This window comes from Rhododendron vialii, chromosome 4a, assembly GCF_030253575.1.
Source record: "Rhododendron vialii isolate Sample 1 chromosome 4a, ASM3025357v1".
NCBI classification, from domain to species: Eukaryota; Viridiplantae; Streptophyta; class Magnoliopsida; order Ericales; family Ericaceae; genus Rhododendron; species Rhododendron vialii.
In genome coordinates, this window is record NC_080560.1 from 3262508 (window position 1) to 3285310 (window position 22803).

Below are 22803 nucleotides of genomic sequence, written 5' to 3' on the forward strand. Positions count from 1 at the left end.
CCCCATAGCTTTATTTTCTTTTTTTGGTCCCCAAAGTATTTCCTCCGTGCCAGTTTGGTCCTCAATATTATACCAATTGCCAGTCAGGAGTGGTGGAACCGTGGAAGGACATGATGTGGAGGTAAGGGGTGGTGGAGACAAGGATACACAGATCTGCGAGTTTTGATAAAGTACTCCTGTCGACACGACACAACACAAGTGCGGGATACGTACGGGACCCGGCAAAAAAAAAATCGTCGCCGCAGTCGTTGTAGAACGACGTTCTTCTACTGCGCAGTTTTTTTCCCTCCTTTTCAATTAGGGTTTATTTTATTTGTGGGCTTTAGGGTTTGTTTTATTTCTTTGGGGTTGTAAAGTTGGGTTTTGGCCATCGCTCTACAAACCTTCTTAAAAAATAAACAACTTGTTTTACATTTTTAAATTTAAAAATAATGTAAATAAAAAATAATTTTTTGTTTTTATTTTTTTTGCATCGTTCAAAAGATCTCAATGAGATCTATCAAACAAAATCTATATTGCTAAAAAAATTATTTACATAAACACATTATTTTTGAGTTTGAAATTACCTTTTTAAAAAATAAGTACTTATTTTTCTGTATTTTTGTGGGGCTCGAAAGTGGGTCCCACATGACATGCGGTGGACAAAAATGTGGTGGGCGTATCAATCCTGTAAAATAAATGGGCCTTCATTAGCCTTTTGATGGGCTTTTATTATACTTTGATGACAAAACAAAGGAATAAAATGTATTTTGGATTTTTCATACATAAACTATCTATCTTGTTATGGAAATTTACAAATATAAAAAGATATTTCAAAAAAAAGTTATTTAGCGTATCTCTGCACATGCGTCTAAATCTAGCTCCATATCCACGTATTCCCAATTTTTGAATTTTAGGTATCCGACCCTTAGATATGCACTTGCACCCGATATGTGCACCTGTCTCCATGTAACATAAGATGGAAGGGGTGTTGCAGTAGCTGGGGAAATACGAAGTTTACAATTGGTACATTGGGGACCAAAATGGCACGGCGGAAATACTTTGTAGACCAAAAAAGAAAATAAAGCTATGGAGTGGTGAAATACCAAGTTTGCCCTTCATTTTGACGAAGGAAATGAACGCCGTGACCTCCAGGGACCATTTAAACACAAAATTGATACGTTGGGAATGCAATGTTTATAATTGAAATATTGGGGACCAAAGTGACACGACGAAAATACTTTGGGGACCAAAAAAGTAAATAAGCCCATAACCGTTCCCCAATGCAAATATTTTCATTATGTATTACACGAATAACATCAGTTGCTGCGTATAACAATTTCATAAGGCAAATTTCACATACATCCTTTTTGGTTTGGTCGATATGCGGACGGATCCCCTGAACTTCATTTTGTAGCACATATAAAAACAAAACACCCTCCTAGGCTCTTTAAAACTTTACAAATAAAAAAGCATAGGAGATGAATGTATATAGGGTCTAATTGCTAGATTCAAATATTTTGGCACGTGCGTTGTTTATCAACTCAAGTGCCAAAAAGGAGAGGTGAAATTAAGACAACGTATATTTTTTCCTTAAGAAAAAAGATTTTATTAATCTTTGGAAATGATATAAAGATTACGGAGCACATCGACAAAAAGCCACCCGAGAATCAAATCTAAAGAATGGCAAGATGTTGACCGAAACCCCACAAATTAACAAGACCGAAAGACCACATGCCCTAGGAACACCAACACCTACAACCGAAAACCAAAAGGGCCTCGAACCAAAGACCTAGCCGCCGCACTGAAACGGAGACCCAAGCCGGATCACCCTGCTCCAAAAGAACCCTAGCACCGCTGCCTAAGAAAATCTCCTTCTGCCGCCAAGCGGCTGCCACAAACCAACTCCTCGAAATTAAAAATTCAGAGAAAGAGAAATTAAGACAACGTATATGAGGGTGGTCAACAGTACAGACCAACAGAAGTATAAAATTTAAATTCCATTGGTCTCACCATCTTGTAAAACTCCGCAATCCTTCCCAACAGCTTCTGAGAAATCAAAGTAACGAATCCTCCGACTTAATCAAGCCAAGACCGAAACTGATCAACAGAAATGAATGTATGTAGGGTCTGATTGCTAGATTTAAATCTGTCACGTGCGTACGTTGTTTATGGCCCATAACCGTTCCCCAATGCAAACCCGGCCACCATTGACCAAAGTAAAAATCTAGACACTCTCTCTCTCTCTCTCTCTCTCTCTCTCTCTCTCTCTCTCTCTCACACACACACACACACACACACACATTCATGTTGAAGAAGATTGAGATTTGCAGGAAGTTGATCATCGAGTCCCTTTGGATTTCAGATTATGTTGATTTCAGATTGGGGTTCAATGGAGAAGTATTTTGGAGAGTCCTATTGTTGGGTGTGTAAAACACTCATGTATATGTATTTGTACGTGTATGCGTATATGAGCACTAACATAAGTATGGAAAGAGTCTACAATACACACCCCTAAAAAGTGTGTACCATATGCATCTATTTTATGGTCTATTCATAACATTTTAGTGTATTTAGTAAATTTTGTTCTAGAACTCATAATCTTTCAACAATACGATTCGTAATATTTTCATTATGATTCATAACATTTTGATGCATCTCGTAGCTTTTATACTAAAAAATTACAACTTTTTAGCAACACAATTCGTAATATTTAGGATTCGTAACTTTTATACTAGAATCGTAATTTTTTTACAATATAATTCATAACATTTTCTCTATGAATCATAATATTTTCGGGGTGCATATGATGCACACTCAATTAATAAGAGGTGTGTATTGTAGTCTTTCCTGTAAGTATGATATGCGAATGTAGGTATAGTGTTCGAATAGTTGCGACACGAACCACAAGAAATTTATTGGGATTTCGTTCGTTACTTTTGGCATCTGGTTGTCGGAATGCTGACTGATGATCAAGGGATCGCCGTAGTGGTTTGTGAGACTCTGGAGTGAAAACCTGTGAATCTAAACCTCTTGATTATTGTCTCTGTTTTAGGATTGATAATCCTCTTTGATTGTATGCTTATTTCGTATGAATAAAATCTCCAATCACTTTTGCAAAAAAAAAAAAAAAAAAACAAGGAATTTATATGAATTCATTCGCACATTGACCAAACCACAAGGGAGTGTGAAGTTTGCCCGAATATATCACATCACTGATTACCGTAATATCCCTGTATATCCCCCAGGTCGGACTTTAATAGTTAGCGATGCACAAATTAAACCGAATCAAACTTCAATAAATCCAACACAAGGATTAGGGGAATTAATTTTTTTTGAAGGTTTCCAACCTAAAACTAATTGGTAATAGGTAGAGTACCATTTAGATTATATTAATCAAGTTTCAGTGGTTTAAGTGAGCGGTGTGAGATAGTAAAATCTAACACTCTTCCCCACGTGCAGCCCGAATGCACGTAAATATATGATTGTTGAAGTGAGGCGATTAACTCAGGCAGAAAACTCGACCAATGATTAGGTGATGCTACCTAAAACTTAACTCGACCAATGTTTTACTAACAACTCGACTATGAGTTGTTAGAGGGTTTCAACATCAAATTTACTGGTCATAGGTGGGGAGTAGTCTGTAGAATATATTAACCAATTTTTTTTTTATCGGCATTTTATTAACCAAACTTGGTGGATTAGGTGAGCAATGACAGATAAAATCTAACAAGAAGTAAAGCAGAATCAAATAAGGATAATTGAGCACGTTAACGAAGAATCCGAACTAACTCTCTTTGTTTTGGACAAATACCAAATGAATTCATTCTCAAGAAAAAAAGAAGAAAGTGAAATGATCATCATAGACAAAGTGGAAGCTAATTAACTGATTTCTTATTTAGAAAATTAATTTCACATTCTACAGAGGTCTGTGACAATTCACGTTAGTACATAGATCTGTGCCCATAACCTGTGCTTCTTTTCCACAAATGAAAGCAAATCAATAAAATCATCTATCCTAAAAAATGAAATTAAGTACTTTTACAGTTTTATTAGTGAGATGGAAAATATACCAGAAAAAAAATAAAATAAATGGTCTTAATTAGTTCTCAACTACAAGTTTCAGTTCTTAATTGTAGTGAAAAATCGAACTATATAGCAGCGGCCAAAAGCACTGCTAAAGATCGCGAAAACCGCTGCCGGAGACCCACGAGTACTTTAAGCGACGCCGTCCTCAATATTGCCTCGTTATTTGCGAAGCCTGAGCGACGTGCGGGAATGAGATTCCGGTTCTCCGGCGTCGGAGTTGCTCTTCCTCCTGGACTTCTACCAGGCTATCTATCACAATGTCAGCAACACTTGTTACCACATCCGACCAGTTCCTAAAAAAAAAAACATAAACACAAACCATAATGTTAGAATAAGAAATGGCATTACTTCATCGCTTTGTTCCTTTCTAGTTTTCTAACTCTGCCGGGCATCCGATTGTCGTGGTTCTTGTTTCTAAGTGTCTTTCAATGCCAATGTCCTTCAAAAATCATGAAATTAATAGGAGGGACAAATGATTGTCGTTCGGGATACGTTTTTTCATTGGTTATGATGTTTTGTACTTTCTATGCTTTTACTCATTGTAATTTTACTTTGATTAATCAAAAACAAATTAATTTTCTCACTCGGGCATCCGATTGCCGCGGTTCTTGTTTCCATTTGTATAAAAGTGTACTTATCGAAAATTTTGTTACTGTGGTCAGAACCAATTCTACAAAACACTTCACAGAATTGGGTTTTGTCAACAAAAATGCTCATTGTTTTCATATTTTATTGTTGTTACAAAAATGGTTTTTATTTATTTATCCGTGAATGTTAGTATTGTTAGAATAGTAGATGGACTCAAGTCACTTAACCCACCCTTTAACGGAATCAAACGTGACCCCGACGGTGAACTTAGCCTCTTCAAGAGCTGCTTTGAACCTTTTCACTCTCATCTCTGGAATACTCCCCGTGTCCAAAACCCTCAGCTCTGATGGCTTGATGTCGCAAAAGAGCGGAATGATCTTCTTCTTGGACTCCATAAGAAGAGCCAGCTCGTGAAGGCAGAAGTGCGACTCGCAGTAACGGGGCGAAAACACCGTGACGCCGACCTTGCAGTCCCTTACCGCGGCATCGATCTTCTCAAACAGCTTGTCCCCGGGTTTCATGTTCTTGTTGTCCAAGAAAGGCCGGAGGTTCAGCCGGGAGAGGTGGTCGTAGAGCAACGAGGCCACCGTCCGCTTTGTGTCGATGCCCCGGTGGTTGATGAAGACGTCGCATGGCATTTGTATCGGCCGGCTCCGCTGGTTGAGAACCTGGCGTTGTATCAAGCTCATGGCTCTTGAGCTATGGTTCATGGTTTCTGTTTTTGGTATTTTTTCGGAAACCCTAGCTAGGAATCTCTCTCTCTCTCTCTCTCTCTCTCTCTCTCTCTCTCTGTGGTAAGCTGTTTTCTGTCGTGATTATGGCGATTGTACTTGTGCGTGTTACGTTGGTTAGGTGCTCCTTAAATAGGGCTTTCAAAACCCTAATAGGGGTCTTGTTTTTTTTCGTTTCTAGTCAGAGAAAATTTCAAGTTTATACTAAAAAAAGAAAATGTACAAACGTTGAACGTGAATTCGATAAGCGTGTAATTTGACAGAAGACACAGGAAACAACAAAAATCTTTGACTCTTTGAACAGGCCTTTATAACGCCCTTGGGAAGTTCGGTTGACGGGTAAATTGCGTTATCTATCCCTGTAGTTTTAACAAGAGTTCAATATGGCACTGTAACTTGGAAGATACTGTAGTAATTATATGGAGTGAAATCCACACATTTTAGGGTGAAACTCATATCGGTTTGTTGAAAAAGACCATTTGAAATATTGTTCTATGTGTAAAGAATAATTTTACCCACCCTAAAAACCACATGAGCTTTTCCCATGTGTAATTGTAGCCGTAGAAATACACCACATTTTCGCTTGTTGTTCTGACTTCGGTTTCCAATTGGCTCCTCACCAACTATGTTTTCTAATTCTTTTCCTAGGCCTAAGATAACATATGGTTGCCGAGGGTCAGGTGCCAACCTAATGGGGATGCCGATTTCTCTGTAATAATGTCTGATCTTAGGTCTGTTTAATTGTTGTATCCATTGTTTTAATGTTTCAATGATTAACAGTAAATTCCTTTTTGCCAAGCCTAAAAAAAATTGTAACAATGTCCAACCACGGTGAAAAAGAATTGAAGTGTGAAGCTAAAAGTTGGTCAAATTGAAGCACCATGACCTAAGTAAAATGTTGAAAAAACTACAGGACCAGATGGCGTAATTTCCCTTCAACGGCCCTTCAAGTACGGATTCTCTAGGTGTCTCGATAAATTTTGGGGAATGCTAGGTACAAAAAAACTTACCTTGAAAGTACTCCGAAAACAGCAATCGATGGTTGAGAATCACTTTGATGATTGTGTCACACATATCAAAGTAATCTCAACCACTAGTTGATCTTTTCGGGGTAGTTTCGGGGTAAATTTTCTTTATTCCTAGCATTTCTGATAAATTTTTTGGTCCTGAGCGTATCCTTCGGTGATGCCAATCGTATTTTTTATTTACTCTTTTTCCTCACCCCATCACTCTCTCTCCTTTTTTCTTCACTTTAAAATTCGGACCGTCCAAAACATGTTTGGACAACAATGATCGCCGATAGAGTACCATGTGGGTGGTACCCACCTGACAAAAAAAAAAAAAACATATCGTGTGTCTCGCCTTCTCTGTATGCACAGTACTATAAAGGGATAGAGAACTCCTCCATTGGCCGACCAACGTACCACTTTTTCCAATTTGATGCCGGGGGCGGCTGAATTGTATTGTCTCTGAAAACTGTAGTACTCGATCAACTATTAGTACTAATTCTTTTGTAGTATGTTGCGGGGAAATTAAGGATTTGATTGAACAGAAATGTGTAAGCGTATACCGATTCTTCAGTATCTTGCGAAGAACGTAAGAATTATTTTTAACAGAAATGTGTAAGCGTATACAAATTTACATTTTTATATTTTCCACCTAATTAGTACTCCGACTAGTGTTCTACCGTGGATGGCTCGCCTTTAACCTGACCGGATGAGAAAATAGTCGAGGTGCAGGTGAGCGACCCTGACACTCTGGATGGTCAGGCAAAAATAAATAAAGAAAACTAGTGTCCCACAATGCATTCGGAACAATAAAAATTGCTAGATGGGATTTGTGCGAATCTGATCCATCCATTTTTGAATTTTGAACTATTTTAATTGAAAGACTGCTGAAACCATAGATTTTGCCTTACAATCTAGTTTTTTTGGGTAATAAGTGGAGACAGAAATAGAGAAATAAGAGTGAAAATTTATTACGTACCGTGTGCAAAGAGGAAAATTTGAGTCTAGAGTCCCAAAACGAACATGACCATATGTCGTGGCAATGAAAATCGCTTTTGCCGATAAAAAAATGAAAATTGCTTTTCTATGCGTTGTTGTAATCATCCATGTAGATATGACCTTAGGGAGTGTTCGGACAAATAAGCCAAAGTGGCTTATTTTTTGTCCTTATTTAAATTTTTTTCGTATCACTTGCCTTATTCTCATTTTTTTTGGGATTATTGCATCTTCATGACGAGAGGAATCTAAAAAGTATAAAATTTTGATCGAAATCCAATATTTTTTGAATAAAGACGAAAAAAGTGACTTATTGGCTTATTTTTGTTTTTATGTGGGTTTGTTTGGCTTATTTTTGGCGGAAAGCCAATGGCTTTTTTAGAAGAACAAGCCCTTAGTCACATAATAACCCTTGAAAATATCATGAGTTCCCACTCCCAATTCTTAACTCTGCGCTCGAGCTCTAATCCTCATGCTTGCAAATTTTAGTAATTTAGGATGTGTGTCAAAGTCGCTTTCACGTTTGTGCTTCTGTCGACGCCTGTGAATGCGAATTATCGGAACATAATAGTACGGTGAACAAGTGGTTTCGGAATGACCGTACCTTTTTCTTCAGCTTCGTTGTTGTGGTTTCAGAATGACCTCAGCTTTTCTGAGATCGAAGACAACCGTGGGGATCCAGCAAGGTACGTAGGTCGATCGGAGGAGTCGATGGCAGACTATTGAGGTATTGTTTATTTTTTCTTTTTTTTATCGGCAAAATATTTATTAAGGAGTGTTTTCCAAGTTTGTCTGGTTGAAAGATGGTGTTTGAGTGTTGACCCCACCTCGTAACAAACGAGGTTTTGGGCCGTGAGGGTGTATTGTTAGCTGGGTTACATTCGCGTTTTGGGTGTTTTACGATTTTTTTGCATTTAACTTTTAGTTGGATTTTCCTCTTCTGCTTCCGACTTGAAAAAACCTTTTTCAAGTTTTATTGAATAGAATGTTACTTTTGCCGATTAAAAAAATTTATTTTGGGATGAAAAAAATAGAAAGATGGACAAAAGAATGGGACGGAGGGAATGACGTTCAACAAAAATTACCAAAAGGCAGAATACATGAAACGTAGTAAACCAAAAGGACTCCGCCGGCCAACTCCAGTAAGGTGTAAACGATCATCACCAAAATCAGATTTTGCCAATACAAATTGTTGAAAATACATTCAAAAAATAAATACTAATTTCAATCAACGTATACAATTCGTAGCATATATATCTTAATCTATGGCTATAAATGCATGAAAATTATTTATCCCTGTCCCTATCCATTAAAAAGACAAAATATTATTATAGAAAACAATTATTACAAATAACATTAATTTTCTCAAAAAATCTTGGCAAAGGGACTTGCGTGATTTCAAATTGTTGACAAAAAAGTTACTATATTTCTAAAGAAAATTTGAAGCGTGAGTAGGGCGGCCGTCCAAGTCTATCGGCCTCTTGGTCTGTCCTTACATAAATCGACACATGTAGTTTGAAAACATGAAGTATAGTCCTAAAATTAGTTTTTTTTTTTTAATCATATCAACATTGAACAAACCTTAATTAGGCATCGTTCCGCTAACTAAAATAAGTACTTATTTTTCAAATAAGTTCTTATTTTTTGAATTAAAAGTTATGTATTGTAAGTTTACCAAAAAAAAGTTATGTATTATAACAGAATGACCTGTCTCGTAAAACAAAAAATATGTACTTAAAAGTAAAAAATAAGTACTTAAAAAATAGAACATTAGCCGAACGGGGCCCAAGAATGGTCTATCAGTCTCTTGGTCTCTCCTTAACATGAATCACCGCAAGTAGTTTGAATATGAGCAGTAAATAGTCCTAAAATTAGTAGTTTTTTTTTATCTATCAACTTTGAACAAACCTTAGTTAAGTTGATGTGGACTGGACAATTTGGTCTTGGGTTTCTTACAATATCAACTTGTTGGTCAGTCGGTATGCATTTATAATTAATTAATGACCCAAGTTCAATTAATGATGTTTATTTTATCTCATTTGTAAGGTGAGCAAGTCAAAAATTGTAGAATCCCACTAATCATCTTTGATATACTCCATAATCTTTAATTAATGCTGCATTTTCAATGTGTCGAATCATGTCATGATATAGATACATACAAAATTCATGTACCCAAGAAAGAAAGAAAAAACTTATGTAGACCAAATTTTTCGTGGGTGTAGCATACAACACACGAACTTTGTATATACGCCATACATACAAAGTTTTCTTTTACCAATCAGAAAAAAAATATACGTCATACATTTCACCTATTAATAATAATTAAAACTCCTGATCAGTACAGAATTTGATAGTAGAAGATTTCGACTTGACGGACATTGGAAGAAGACAATACTATGAGAGAGAGAGAGAGAGAGATATATGATGATGATGATGATGATGATCATGGAACAGGGAACGACTTGGTATTGCAAATGCACTTGTAGGCCATGGGACATGTCTCGGCCTCGGCTAACAACGAGCATTTGAAGCTAACCATAACAAGTCGACAAGGGGAGCACGAACCACAGGCGTGAGCGCAATCTGGTAGTCTCGAACCTGCGATTTGGACCGTCTCATGACCTCTCCTCTTTCTCATCGGTCTCCTCTTCACGTGCAAATCACGTTCAACCGCATTGCTCGTGTCCAATCCCACCGGGCTAAGAGTATGTGGAGAGAAATCAACGTAATCACCTACTCCTGTTGATTGATAGATAGAGACAACAATATTTAGAGCACTAGTCAAATTTACCAATCACAATCAGTTAAAGCTAAATTTTGTTTCCCTTACCCAATTTTGTTCGTATTAGAGAAATTCCAACCTACTTTTGTGTTTCATTATGCATATACTTCGATTTTGCCTCAATTTTGTTATGTCAAAAGGCAGGAGAATTACATTAAAAGAGTTACGGAAAAAAGAGTTTATTGTATTAATTATGTGAACTCCGGCCGCAACAACTAAATCAAGCTCAATACACAAAGAGAAATGGTTTCACGTGGGTTTATAAATGCACAAATAATAAAAGAACTATATACTTGAGATCCTATAACCAATTCTTGCATTCCACTAGATTTGATCTTTTGACTTCTAATTTTGGCCTCTAAGTCAACAGTGTTCATGGATGGCCAACTAAGCTGGACTTACTTGGGCCCTACTCATATTATCCTTCAAAATAGTCTACGCTCTCTCGATTATCGCTCTGCACTCGGGTTCGATATCCTCGCACTCACGAATTTTAGTTGTTTTGGAGGTTTTTGGAAGACGCTTCTGCGCTCATGCTCTCGCACCCACACTGCTCTTTATGTGACTTAGGTTGAGCTCTAAGGGTTAGTCTGGTTGGTTAGTGGGTTTGTTCCCAACACAATTGATCAAGTTCTATTCTTAGGGTCAGACCACCAGAAAATAATTTATTGTGAATTCCGTAGTCCAATCGTGGATAGTCTGTCTTTGACCGGATCGAAAAGGAGATTAGTTGAGTTGCGCGAAAACTGACCTAGACATCCCTGACCGTAAAAAAAAAAAATTAATTGAATCTAGTTGGTCTTTATTTCTGTCAGCTCATTTATTCCATAGCCAAAATTCATGCAACCAAAATTAAAGAACTACATACATAGTACATACAACTCAAGAAAAAGATAGACATATGGCATTACTTGGATGAGACTGTGCTATGTTTCTTGCGAGCATGACGTCTGGAACAAGGAGGAGAAAGGACAACAGCACCAATATACAGATGAACCCTTTCATGGCTGAGAGAGAGAGAGAGAGAGAGAGAGAGAGAGAGAGAGAGAGAGAGATGTGATTGAATTACATTGGAAGGGGAGAGGGAGAAATGGTTAAATACACGAGTAGTTAAGGCATGTTGAGGCAAGGGAGGGTATATTGAAACCAATCACAGGCAGAATATGAGAAGGCCGTGTATGGGGATTATGGTAATCAAATCACATGAAAGAAGAAGAGCTCATGAAGAACAAGTTCTCTCTCTCTCTCTCTCTCTCTCTCTCTCTCTCTCTCTCTCTAAGTCACATGGTTTTCTACTGCACAGTGAATTCTGCATACAATTGCTCATGTTCACGTTCAATGCAACACCTCCTTTCTTGGAATTTTTTGTGGTCCTATTACGTGGAAATTTCAGGCCCAACAGTAGGCTTTGATGGGTTTGCATAATGGGTCCATGAGAGACAATGGGCTGAAAGATGGGCCAGTTTAAATACCGGGTTCGAATACCGGGCTCCGAAGCCCATATAATATGGACCGTGGTAGTAAAGGGCCGGCCTTTTGAGCGAGCGCTCCACATAATTATTCGCGTGCGTGTGCTTGAGCGAAAGCGTGATGCTCTCTTAAAACACATTTAGAATTATCAAAATCTATGAGAGTGATGATTAAAAGTGCAAATGCTCTGGACACTTTCAAGATTACAGGACTAGACTCCACTCTTCTTGACTTTTTTGCCTAAAACTTTTTCCGTTTTACTTTTCATTTTTTTTTGGATAATTTTTCATCGTAAATTTTAAAATTAATCATTCGTCTCGACAAGATAAATTAGAAAAGTATAAATATATTGATGGATGTTGAAATAAATGTCATATAAGACCATACTTTAGACCAAAAAGACGATTATTTGATACTTCCTCCGTTCCTTTTTAAGTGTCCTGCTTCGTAACACCAACTTATTAAAAAGACATCATCATTATACCTTTCACATCAACTTTTTCCTCCATTTTCCCTACTTACCCATCATCATTACACTTTTACTCACTAACTTTTCAAAATGAAATCTACTTTTAGGGGCAAAATGGAAAATTCACCAACTTTTACCCACTTATTTTACAAAATGGACACTTATTAAGGGACAGCCCAAAATGGAATACTGAACTATAAAATAGGGACGGAGGGAGTATTTTTTTTGTCTTTATATAGTAAAAAAAATTGTTTTTATAATAAAGTTTTACTTTTTAAACTCCTCTTGTAAATATAGATAATTAATCTAAAAAATATAACGTGAATTTAACAAAAATTTAAAAAAAAAAACGAAACGAAAAAAACAAAAAGTTAAAAAGAGAATGGATTCCTACTTTCTTCTTGCATTTTCAAGGAGAGCAAGACTACACTTCCCGACCGGGAATTCCCAACCGAATTTCCGACGCCGCGCTGGGCCCATTCCGGCCACCGGACGGCTGATCGAAGCCGACCAAAAATTCTAAAAAAATATATACAAAAAAATGGAATGTTTGGATCGGCCACTTACACACATCGGATGCCATTGATTCTCGCGTAGACCCACTCAGTTTTTTTTTTTAGAATTTTTGGTCGGCTCCGATCAGCCGTCCGGTGGCCGGAATGGGCCCGGCGAGGCGTCGGGAATCCCCGGTCGGGGACTTTCTGTTTCAAGGAAGGAGAGAGAGAGAGAGAGAGAGAGAGAGAGAGAGAGAGAGAGAAAAGTGATTGGGCGGTTGACTTTGCTGTTGCAATGCCTATTGTCAGTCAACACAACAGTTCGCCTTTGGGGACTTCTGGTCATCTGCTTCACGAACTCTCCGGCCTAAATTGGAGAGAGAGAGAGAGAGTGTGTAAAAAAGGATAAGAGATATACTAAATCAGTGTGAAGGAAGGGAGAGCTTTAATTCAATCCATGGCGTCAAGAATCTGGCTGGTTGTGATCTTCAATGTCATTGCTTTTTCCCTGGCTGTTGCGGCTGAGCTTCGGAGAAGCACCGTGAGCTCTCTCTCTCTCTCTCTCTCTCTCTCTCTCTCTCTCTCGTGGATTGTTTGGCTTTTGAAATCAAAATCGTGTTGATTGATTCGAATTTCATTACAACTGGGACCTTAGGGAAAAAGCTAAACTTGAATTCCACTGACCTGGTCCTGACGTAGTTGTTCTCTCTTAACATGTGGAATATGACAGTCCATGAACGGGGTTTGAAATGTGGACGGGAGGTCGGTACCAATATCATTTCTGGTTTGGAATCAAGGTAAATTGGACGGGGTCGCTTTCTCACACCCAAAATGAGATTTCTTGTTCGCCAGAACCCTAAATTTACTTTCAAGACAGGAACAGCTTCTTTTTTTTCCGTAACTCATGGGCAGTGCCAGTATGTGTTGCACTAATAAAGCATGGTTACGTCTCCTGGCCTTTGTATCCGTATCGCAGGACAAGCTCCGACATGTGAAAATATTTTTCTGAGTATTTCTTGTTTTTTCAGAATTGGACATGTTTTAGACATGCTCCGACACGTATCTGGCGCGGTTAAAATCGTTATGTAATATATGAATTTTATATGTGTATAATATATAGTATCAATTTAGTTGTTAGTTTTTAGCATCTCTCAACGTGTTCGTGTTCTAGACTTTTAGTTATTGAAAAAATCACGTGTCTATGTATCCGTGTCGTGTCATATCTGTGTCATGTGCTTATGTGGTGTTGCCCTGCCAATGATTAGCCGGAGAACCCACTGATGCCTAATATGTTTGGATTGAGATTTGAAATTTTTTTTGAAAAATAGTATGTGTAATAAATGGAGAGAGATAGAAAGAGAAATGTTCGAAGTAAGGAGAATCTAGAAAAATTTTTAAAAAAAATGCATTTTAAGTTGTGAAGAGAACAAAGCAAAGTTCGTGAATCGGGAAAAACTAGGAAAGAGAGCACAAGTTTTTCTGATTGCATAACTTCACTTTTGGGGGTGGAGTTATGTTTATAGGAGAGTGTGTGTGTATATGTATATGTATATGTGTGTGTATATATATATATATATATATATTTTCAATTGAGGAATTCCTCATTTTGTTAAAATGAGGAACTTTCATTTTCCGATCAAATTTTAAAAATCCGAACCGTTCAATGTGTGCAGAACGTAATTTTACGGGTCCCCGCGAGAAATCAGCAAAAAAATGACCGGGAAGGGCGTCATCCGAGCAGTTTTTTTTGAACCGTTCAATGAAAACTGTTCGGATGAAGCCTTTTCCGGTCATTTTTTTTGCTGATTTCTCATGGGGACCCTTAAAATCACGTTCTGATCACTTTGAGGGCTCGGATCATCGAAATTCAATCGGAAAGGAGAGTTCCTCATTTTAATAAAATGAGGAATCCCTCACCGGAACCTAACTCTATATATATATATTTGATGGTACAAGGCTCTACAGCACTTAGGACTTCCCCAACTATAGGCAAGCCCTTCTTTAGGATTCCCTTTCCTTATCAAGATACGCATTAGTGCACATAAATCAGTCCGGGTCATTTCCCAAATCACCTTGGGGTCTCTTTGTTCCTCAGAGAAGGGCGGTGGAGATACTCCAGGATGAACGAGGAAACCAAAGTGATTACGGAAATGAAACCTGCTTTATGAGGGATTGATGCGTCATTTGATGAGAATGGAATCTCCAATTTCTACCCTACCAAACAAACGATGTCTCCTGAAAGCACTTCCGGGCTAATAGCTATCCAATTGGCAAGATCTATAGAATGATTAAAGTTTCGCCCAAATTCACCAACTACTCGATAGCTTTTTACACATTTCTGCATATAGCCAAGAATGCTTTGTTGAACCCTTCATCATTAAGAAAATAAACTAGAATACATCAGGCAAATTGTAGGGCAAAGCCTTTAAAACCAAACAAAACAGGAACAAAGCATGCTGAAAAAGATAAAAAAAAAAAAAAAAGACAACAGCAAGGGACATGCCCCTTGAAGCAAACAAACCAAGGCCTAAACGGGCCAAAGATACAATGGAACACCCTCCAATCTCTAGCCAAGAGCCTATTATTGTCTGACTCTTAGTTGCACGAAGCGGGAGCGGGAGAGCGGAGGTACCAAGAAGCTCCTTAGTTTGAGAGCGGCTATATATATATTTTTTGAATATATATATATATGTATATATCTCTATTACAAAACAGAAAGGTGTGAACCCCACACAAACACAAATTGTTAGAACGGTTGAGATTCATTTGATCTAAGGGCTGATGTGTGCTCCCAACTCTTTTATATTAGGGTGTTCGGACAAATAAGCCAAAGTGGCTTATTTTTTGTCCTTATTCAATTTTTTTTCGTATCACTTGGCTTATTGTCATTTTTTTTGGGATTATTACATCCTCACGACAAGAGCAATCTAAAAAGTGAAATTTTTTAACCGAAATCCAATTTTTTTAAATAAAGACGAAAAAAAATCAATAAGCCAATTTTTTCGTCTTTATTAAAAAAAATTGGATTTCGGTCAATTTTTTTTACTTTTTAGATTCCTCTTGTCATGAGGATGCAATAATCCTCAAAAAAAATGACAATAAGCCAAGTGATACGAAAAAATTTTGAATAAGGACAAAAAATAAGCTACTTTGGGTTATTTGTCCGAACACCCAGAAAGCACCTACATTTTTACAAATATATTACAAAAATGCCATCAATTGAGCCACTATTAAGATTTAAAGAAAAATTTCAATTTCAATCAGGGTGAGAAGTGCCGTAGGCACGCAACTACTAGTATACTCCCCCGTCCCACTTTGTTCCGTCTGTTTCCTTTTTTGGACGTCCTAAAAAATTGTCTATATCTCACAATCTATAATATTTTATATATTCAATATGGAACTTGTTTGATAGATCTCAATTTATTTTATTAAACAAAATTTTTGAAATCATAAAAAACATTATAGATTATGAGATATAGACAATTTTTGGGATGTTCCAAAAAAGAAACAGGCGGAACAAAGTGGGACGGAGGAAGTATATTAAAGCATGAGTATATAGTAGAAAATTGAAATATTGGGGTTAAAACTTGATTTTGGCTCATTTTTCATTGCTCACTACCCATCATAAAAAAGAGGGGAAGTCGGTCATAAAAATAATTTCACTTCACTACCAAAACAAATTCACTTTCCCACTTTTCAATTTACTTTCCCACTTTCCAACAACTATACAGCTGTACACAATACACCAATTTATTACTTTCCAACTGTACAGATGTACTGTCTACAAGCAAAGGAGTAAAGTGAACCTGTCACGTCTTCCCCTCTCTCTCTCTCTCTCTCTCTCTCCAAAATCGAAGAAGCAGGGGAAGATGATGCAACGGTAATGGTAGATCTGTGATCTTCTCTCTCCATCTTCGTCCTGCTTTCATATCCGGAGAGCATCTCCAATCCATCTTCATTTCCTCCAAAATAGAGTATGGACATTGAGGAAAGATTTTGTAATTTATTTCATTTTTTTTTCACTTTTTATACTTTTTGGAAGAATCTTTGAGGAACCCATCGTCCTTTTTAGAGTTTGGAGAAATTTTTGTACTCCAAATTTACTTTTGATCCTCCATTTTTAGAAGACCAAATTTACTTTTGGAGGACCAAACTTTAAAAAGGACGGTGGGTCCCTCAAAAATTCTCCCAAAAACTACAAAAGTGAAGAAAAAAGAGAATAAATTATAAAATATCCCCTCAATGTGTCACATCCATCCTCTATTTTGGAGAAATAGAGGTGGATTGGAGATGCTCTTAGAGCATTTTCTATCCATACTCTATATCTCTATTTGAGAGTACCAAAACATTTCAATCCATCCTCTTAATCCTCCTCCATTTGAGAGTATTGAATTTTGATCCTCTATATGTTTAGAGGGTAAGAGAAAATATGGAGGATCAACTCCATAATACTGTTCACCTTTTTAAAAGACGTTTTTGTCCTTGTAAGCTTTTCTTACTAAATTTTTATACCAATCATATCCTTATAAGAGTATAAAAAAAAGGTTTTTTTTTCGTAAAATGATTTTAGAGTGAAAAATAGAGGGTTTGTGGTTAGAGTAAATAGGAATAATGATTTCCTCTAAAATCTTATGAATAAAATAGAGTATTTTGATACTTTTTCAAATAGCGTATTGAATTGGAGATGCTCTTAGGAGCGTGATCCCTTCTCAAAGGGTTTCTGACTGAGAAGCGGGGATTCGTGTTTCTCGTGTGGGAGCGCCTCCAATTTAGGCGTTTCTTGCAACTAAGGTCTGACTTCTTCACCTTCCTCCAAGAACACATACAAGCTCTAACTTCCTCCACAATCCGAAGAAGGAAAGTTTCAGCAGTGATCTCCTTCTTCTGAAATAACCTGCAATTTCTTTCCCTCCATGGCCACTAAATGGAAGCAGCCAAGGACAGCTTGTGGACAATATGGGGGCAGGAGTTCCCAGCTCTGTTGCCACAAACCCAATCTCCCAAGTTTCAGGATTCCATTCTCCTTAGGTATAGGACTGATTTGGATCTTTGTTCTCTAAATGGGTGCTTAGGATGCAGAAACCAGAAGGCAAAACAAGATCAAAGAAGCAAAATTTTGATCTTTTTATATTCTTTTGGTTTGGTAGAATGGAAATTTGTGCTTAACTTCTTTTAATGATTTTATCTGTTGATCTAACAGTATTTTTAACAACAGGCCACAGTCAAACCGGACTCTGAATTCAATTACAACTACTGTGTCTACAACTCAGGCATTTCTACTTGGTATGGTGTTGGTGCGATGTTGTTCGTCATGGCTAGTCAACTGCTCATTATGGTTTCCAGCCAATGTTTCTGCTGCGGGAAGGCTTTGAAACTTGGAGGTTCAAGGGCTTGTGCAGTTCTTCTTTTCATAACCTGCTGGTATGTTCCCGTATTGAAGCATTCAAGTTTACACTTGCGAACTGATCTTAGCTACAATTGGAAAAGTTGGGTGTCACATTTCTTGACCAAAATGACCACTATACTGATATTTTATCCTGTTAGTGTGGAAAATCCACTCTTGCAATAGAGTCATAATGCATAACTCTACGCTTTAGGGCTGCAAATATAAATGTAGATTGTTCAAAAAAGGGGAAATTGCATACCAATGGGAAGAGGGGCAAAAAATGCCTAGGTCATGGACTAGTTTTTAGGAATTCAAAAGTCATGGGAAGGAGAAGATAATAGGCTAGCAATACCAGTGTTTACTTTGAAGCACATCCAAGAAAAGTTGAAAATAATAGGCTAGCAAGCACTAAGTCAAAATTAGGGGGCACATATCATCCACAATAGGATACGGTATGTATTGGGATTAGTTACGTACCATGTCGCATTTTAACACATCATAACCAACTTGAACAGGGTCGCAATACATTGCTAAATTTGTGATCGTCACTTTGAACTGCAAGTAGATTGGACGGGAAAAAACAAATTTACAATACAACACAAATAAATCATGAATGAAAAGTAAAGTGGCTATGTTACGGCAAAGTCTGGAAAGAAAATGTGATGGGTGACCCTTAGTCGCTCGGGCTCTTTCCTTCAACATCCGCCAATCTCTAAATGTGTACATAACCTACATGTAGTCTTGCGTATGACAGTTAGGCAACGTTATGACATAAATGGAAGTATGAAACATACCATACTAGGCCCCTCGATCGAAACGATTCGGCAACTTCCTTCCGAGTAAGAGGCTACTTTGCCCCTTCAATATGGATCAACAGCTCGTTGTGTCAAAATAATTTGTTAGTATACCAAAATTGGAAAAGAAATAGCATAGTTTCAGAAATCTAAATCATTTCTCGATAAAGATACCTTAAATCATTTCTCGCTTCCCTAATAAGATAGGTGACGATTGAATTTTCTTCTTCTGTTAATTTTGTTGTCCTAACGGAGGGTTGTGCAACATAAGGAGATTCAATACAATGGCTTTGTCGGACCAGTCGAGATTGCTTCCTGCTTTTGCTTGTAGGACGCCGAATCATCTATGATTTTTGATTTGTCCCCCACCTCCCTGTCCTCCTCAATCTGATCCACTTAGAAATTTTCAGTAAATGGTGGCGAATGACCTTCATTTTGAACATTTTGTTGCCTTGGACCATCCCCCTCAATCTGATGCACTTCGAAATTTTCAGTCAGTAGATTGTGCGAATGACGTACATTTTTTTGTCATGGACCATCTTCAGGCGAGATTGAGGGTGACATACCAGGCAACGAACCATATTCAGGGCTTCCAACAACCGCCTCAATCATAGCAGCATCCATTTCATGCAAGCTTTTTGCATTAGCAACAAATTGACGAATTAAGTCTTCATACATGTTAATGCAGAGCTGAAATGGTAGAAGATAAAGAAAAAAATGAGCTTATGTGGAAACTAATGTAGGCAATATAAAATACCCATGAATCTAGGAAATATATAAACTAAGCCAATACCATCACCTGATTGCTCAAATTATGGGGAGGAAACTAAGAAAAAATGGAATCCTCAACTGGCTTATCTTTCGGCTCTTTGGTAATTCGAATATCCATCAATTTCTTCATCCATGAGGCTGATGTTCCTTCCCAATTTTAACATTCATCGTATTTAGGTCGAAATATATGACCTACAAAACATAAGTCTTAATTTTTAACTTTTTACATAAACCATAATATTGTTATTAAAAGAGTTAAATACAATGATGGAAAAATTAAGTAAACATACCATCAAAATGAACAAACTACCACCAACTCCTTCCCCAGATCGTCCACGACCTTTGCTTGTTTTAACCTTGTAATTTCGAATCTCATTAACCAACCAATCCAAGATAAAGGCAGACCACTTATAAGTCTTTAAAGTTTCAACGTTGTCGTCAACCACCCATGAGAACAATCTATTCCCAGTGACTTCCTTTGTTGTGGGGCACAACAAGCATCCCAAAGCAAATAGTATATAAGCCCTTTGAAACTTCCCATCAGTCTTCCCTTCCCGAATCACATTTTCCAATCTGGATATTTCAATACCCTTAAAACCTCCTTCAAAGTCCTCCTCAATATTTTGTCTATGTGACTCAAGGCATTCATTGGGCATGGGTGTGTCCCCAACCGGCATTCCCAAAACCCTCGCCACATCTTCAGTAATTGGGAAAACTACTCCCCTCCTCAATTCAATGCTGCAAGTGTCAGGATTAAGACATTGCACCAACTGCATAGCAAAGGCTCTATGCAAATGTGCACACTTGACATCAAGTAGTGTATGGAATGGATTAATTTCTTTCATTGCCCCAACTTGGTCATCAATCAAAGCAACGAATTTTCTTGGGGGAACTCATTGTCTTTATAAAAAGGTTGTAAGTATAAACAAAAGGAAAATTATATTACCATGCTAGTAATTTCATTTTATTACCACAAAGGTAGCAAATATTGGGTCGTCATTTTGTTGGTTGGCAAGAAAGAGAGGAGGAGAGAGGGAGCAACAAGATGGAGGGAGAGCAACACACAGAGAGAGATAGTGTGGGGTTTCAGCGCTAGGGTTTCAGAGTGATTTGGGTGGGAGGGTTTCAATCAGCGCTGGAAATTCCCCCAACTTCAAACCCACTGAATTTTGACGAAACCTGATCGAGGAAGATGATTGCTCTCTGGTCGTCGGTTGGCAAGAAAGAGAGGGAGCAACGAGATGGAGGTAGTGAGCAACGGAGAGAGAGGGGTTTCAGCGTTAGGGTTTCAGAGTGATTTGGGTGGGAGGGTTTCACGTTTTGGGGAGCGAATAGAGAGAAGGGGAACGACGTTGTGTAGGAGAAGGGGTATTTTTGTCCACCTCTGTTTTGAATTCCATGTATTTGGAATTACTCTTCTCCTTCCCATGACTTTTGAATTCCTAAAAACTAGTCCATGACCTGGGCATTTTTTGCCCCTCTTCCCACTTTTATACAATTTCCCCTTGAAAAAATCGGAAGTGGTTGATATATTTCTCGAAGTATTTGTCAACTATAGGGCTTTGCCCCTAAGATTTCCTTAATAACTTAATTTCCTTAAAGATCTGTTCAATTTTAGTCATTCGAGCCGATCTCAAATTGCTTCAGTCGAGCCAAGAACTAAGTTTCACATATCGATAGCCTTAGTTTGTTTTCACTTTCCACAATGAACTGATCTCAAACTTACTTTTGGCGAGCCGACCTGGTGCAGCTAGGTTGTTTTTACATCTGCATATGGATATATACCTCACCAACTTAAAATCAGCTCCATTATTTCTATCAGGATGTTTTCCATCACGGCAGAGGTGTGGTTGCTGGCGGCTTCAGTGACTAATGCCCACCAAACTAAGTACCGAACGATTTTCAGTGCAGGGTCTGCAGACCCTCTCTTCTGCCAGACCATGAGAAAAGGAGTTTTTGCAGCGGGGGCAGCTTTCATTTTCTTGAATTGTATTGTCTCTGAGCTTTACTATGTGTGCTTTTCCGAGGCCAGGGAAATCTCCGAATCATATGAGGGAGAGGCTGGTATTGCTCTAATTAAGTAAATAACTAAGCTCGTTTATGGCGATAATGAGCATCGTATTGTGCTATCTGCAACTGTGTCAACTCTCAGCAATAAATTTGATCGCTTCATGCTGCCTGTATTGGTGTGATTTGCCTTTCGGGAGTTTAATCTAGTTAGAGACAGCTTGTCTTGTAGTACTTTGTTTCATAACTCTGTTTCAATGTTCTTCTAAACTTCTCCATTCGTATTTTCGTGTCTGGTGAAGCTCTTGTAACTTGTATCCATTACGGTATATTGTTTTCTTTTCCTTCACAATGTACTATAAAATTACAAAAAGTTACTTATGGGTGTGATAGTATCCATTGTTTTCTAAGTGAAAAAGGTACATATTGCAATTTTTCATGTTGGAAGTTTCTGTGGGCTCTTAACATGATTTCGTCAGAAGCTAGAGGGTTAACTCAGCAAAACACTCGGTGGAGAGAGGTGGGGAAGGAGAAGACAATGCTGTGCTTATCCATTCTCTTTCGATGCACCTTATGATAAACATCAATATTTATCCGCGTTACTATGATTGGAGTACAGAGTTATTTGTAGACACTATGGCCTTGTTTGTTAACCCGCATAGCCCGCGGGATTGGATTGTTGAGGCAAGGCAATGGGATACATAGAACTGAGCCACGTACATGTACAAATACATGCCTGACCATTCAGCTTTGTACATGAACACTTTACCTAGGACTCAAGAAATTTCCAGAACCGAAACTTACTCATCTAAGTCAAAATTAACGTCCAACTCCTTCCCCTGAACTTGTTTCCTTTTGTTGAAGTCCTTATTTTTTGAAAGTCTTGTCAATGCGGATTGCAGGGTTTGATGTAAGACTATCAACGTGGTCTTGAAATCCACCACCCACGGAAACAATTCCTGGCCATTTCTTTGAACCTTGACGTCCTCTTTCTGCACACAATCGAAATTCTTCTTCACATGAGCGTGTAATGCTTATGATTCTACGAATTGTTGTCATCTAGTTTGGCCTTTCGCATGGACGTTCCACAAGTCTTTCCATTCTTGAATTTTTATATTTATGTATTCCTTAATTTTCTTTTTTGTTCAACCAATTATCCTCCTACACCAGTTGAACAGATGATTGACTATTGAGGACGAGAATTCGCCATTGCCAGTTGAACAGTTGATCTGCAATTTTT

General features: G+C 37.9%; 2 protein-coding genes across 3 annotated transcripts; one reads left to right on the forward strand and one right to left on the reverse strand.

The window, feature by feature from the left end:
• The first annotated feature begins 1785 nt into the window (after positions 1 to 1785).
• On the forward strand, positions 1786 to 21981 carry LOC131323331 (uncharacterized). 2 transcript variants are annotated; one of them, XM_058355067.1, is made up of 4 exons: positions 1786 to 1795; positions 12999 to 13146; positions 17821 to 18026; positions 21379 to 21981. In XM_058355067.1, exons 2-4 carry the CDS (start codon positions 13063 to 13065, stop codon positions 21638 to 21640), a joined length of 552 nt encoding a protein of 183 aa, XP_058211050.1. In that variant the 5' UTR covers positions 1786 to 1795; positions 12999 to 13062; the 3' UTR covers positions 21641 to 21981. The 2 variants fall into 2 exon arrangements, with proteins under 2 accessions (XP_058211050.1, XP_058211049.1); XM_058355066.1 differs by lacking the exon at positions 1786 to 1795 and having other exon boundaries at positions 12965 to 13146.
• LOC131323332 (uncharacterized) lies at positions 9700 to 11252 on the reverse strand. Its single transcript, XM_058355068.1, has 2 exons — positions 11084 to 11252; positions 9700 to 10129 (listed from the first exon to the last, which is right to left on the reverse strand). The coding sequence occupies exons 1-2, from the start codon at positions 11175 to 11177 to the stop codon at positions 9834 to 9836; spliced, it is 390 nt and encodes a 129-aa protein (XP_058211051.1). The 5' UTR covers positions 11178 to 11252; the 3' UTR covers positions 9700 to 9833.
• Positions 21982 to 22803: the final 822 nt, after the last annotated feature.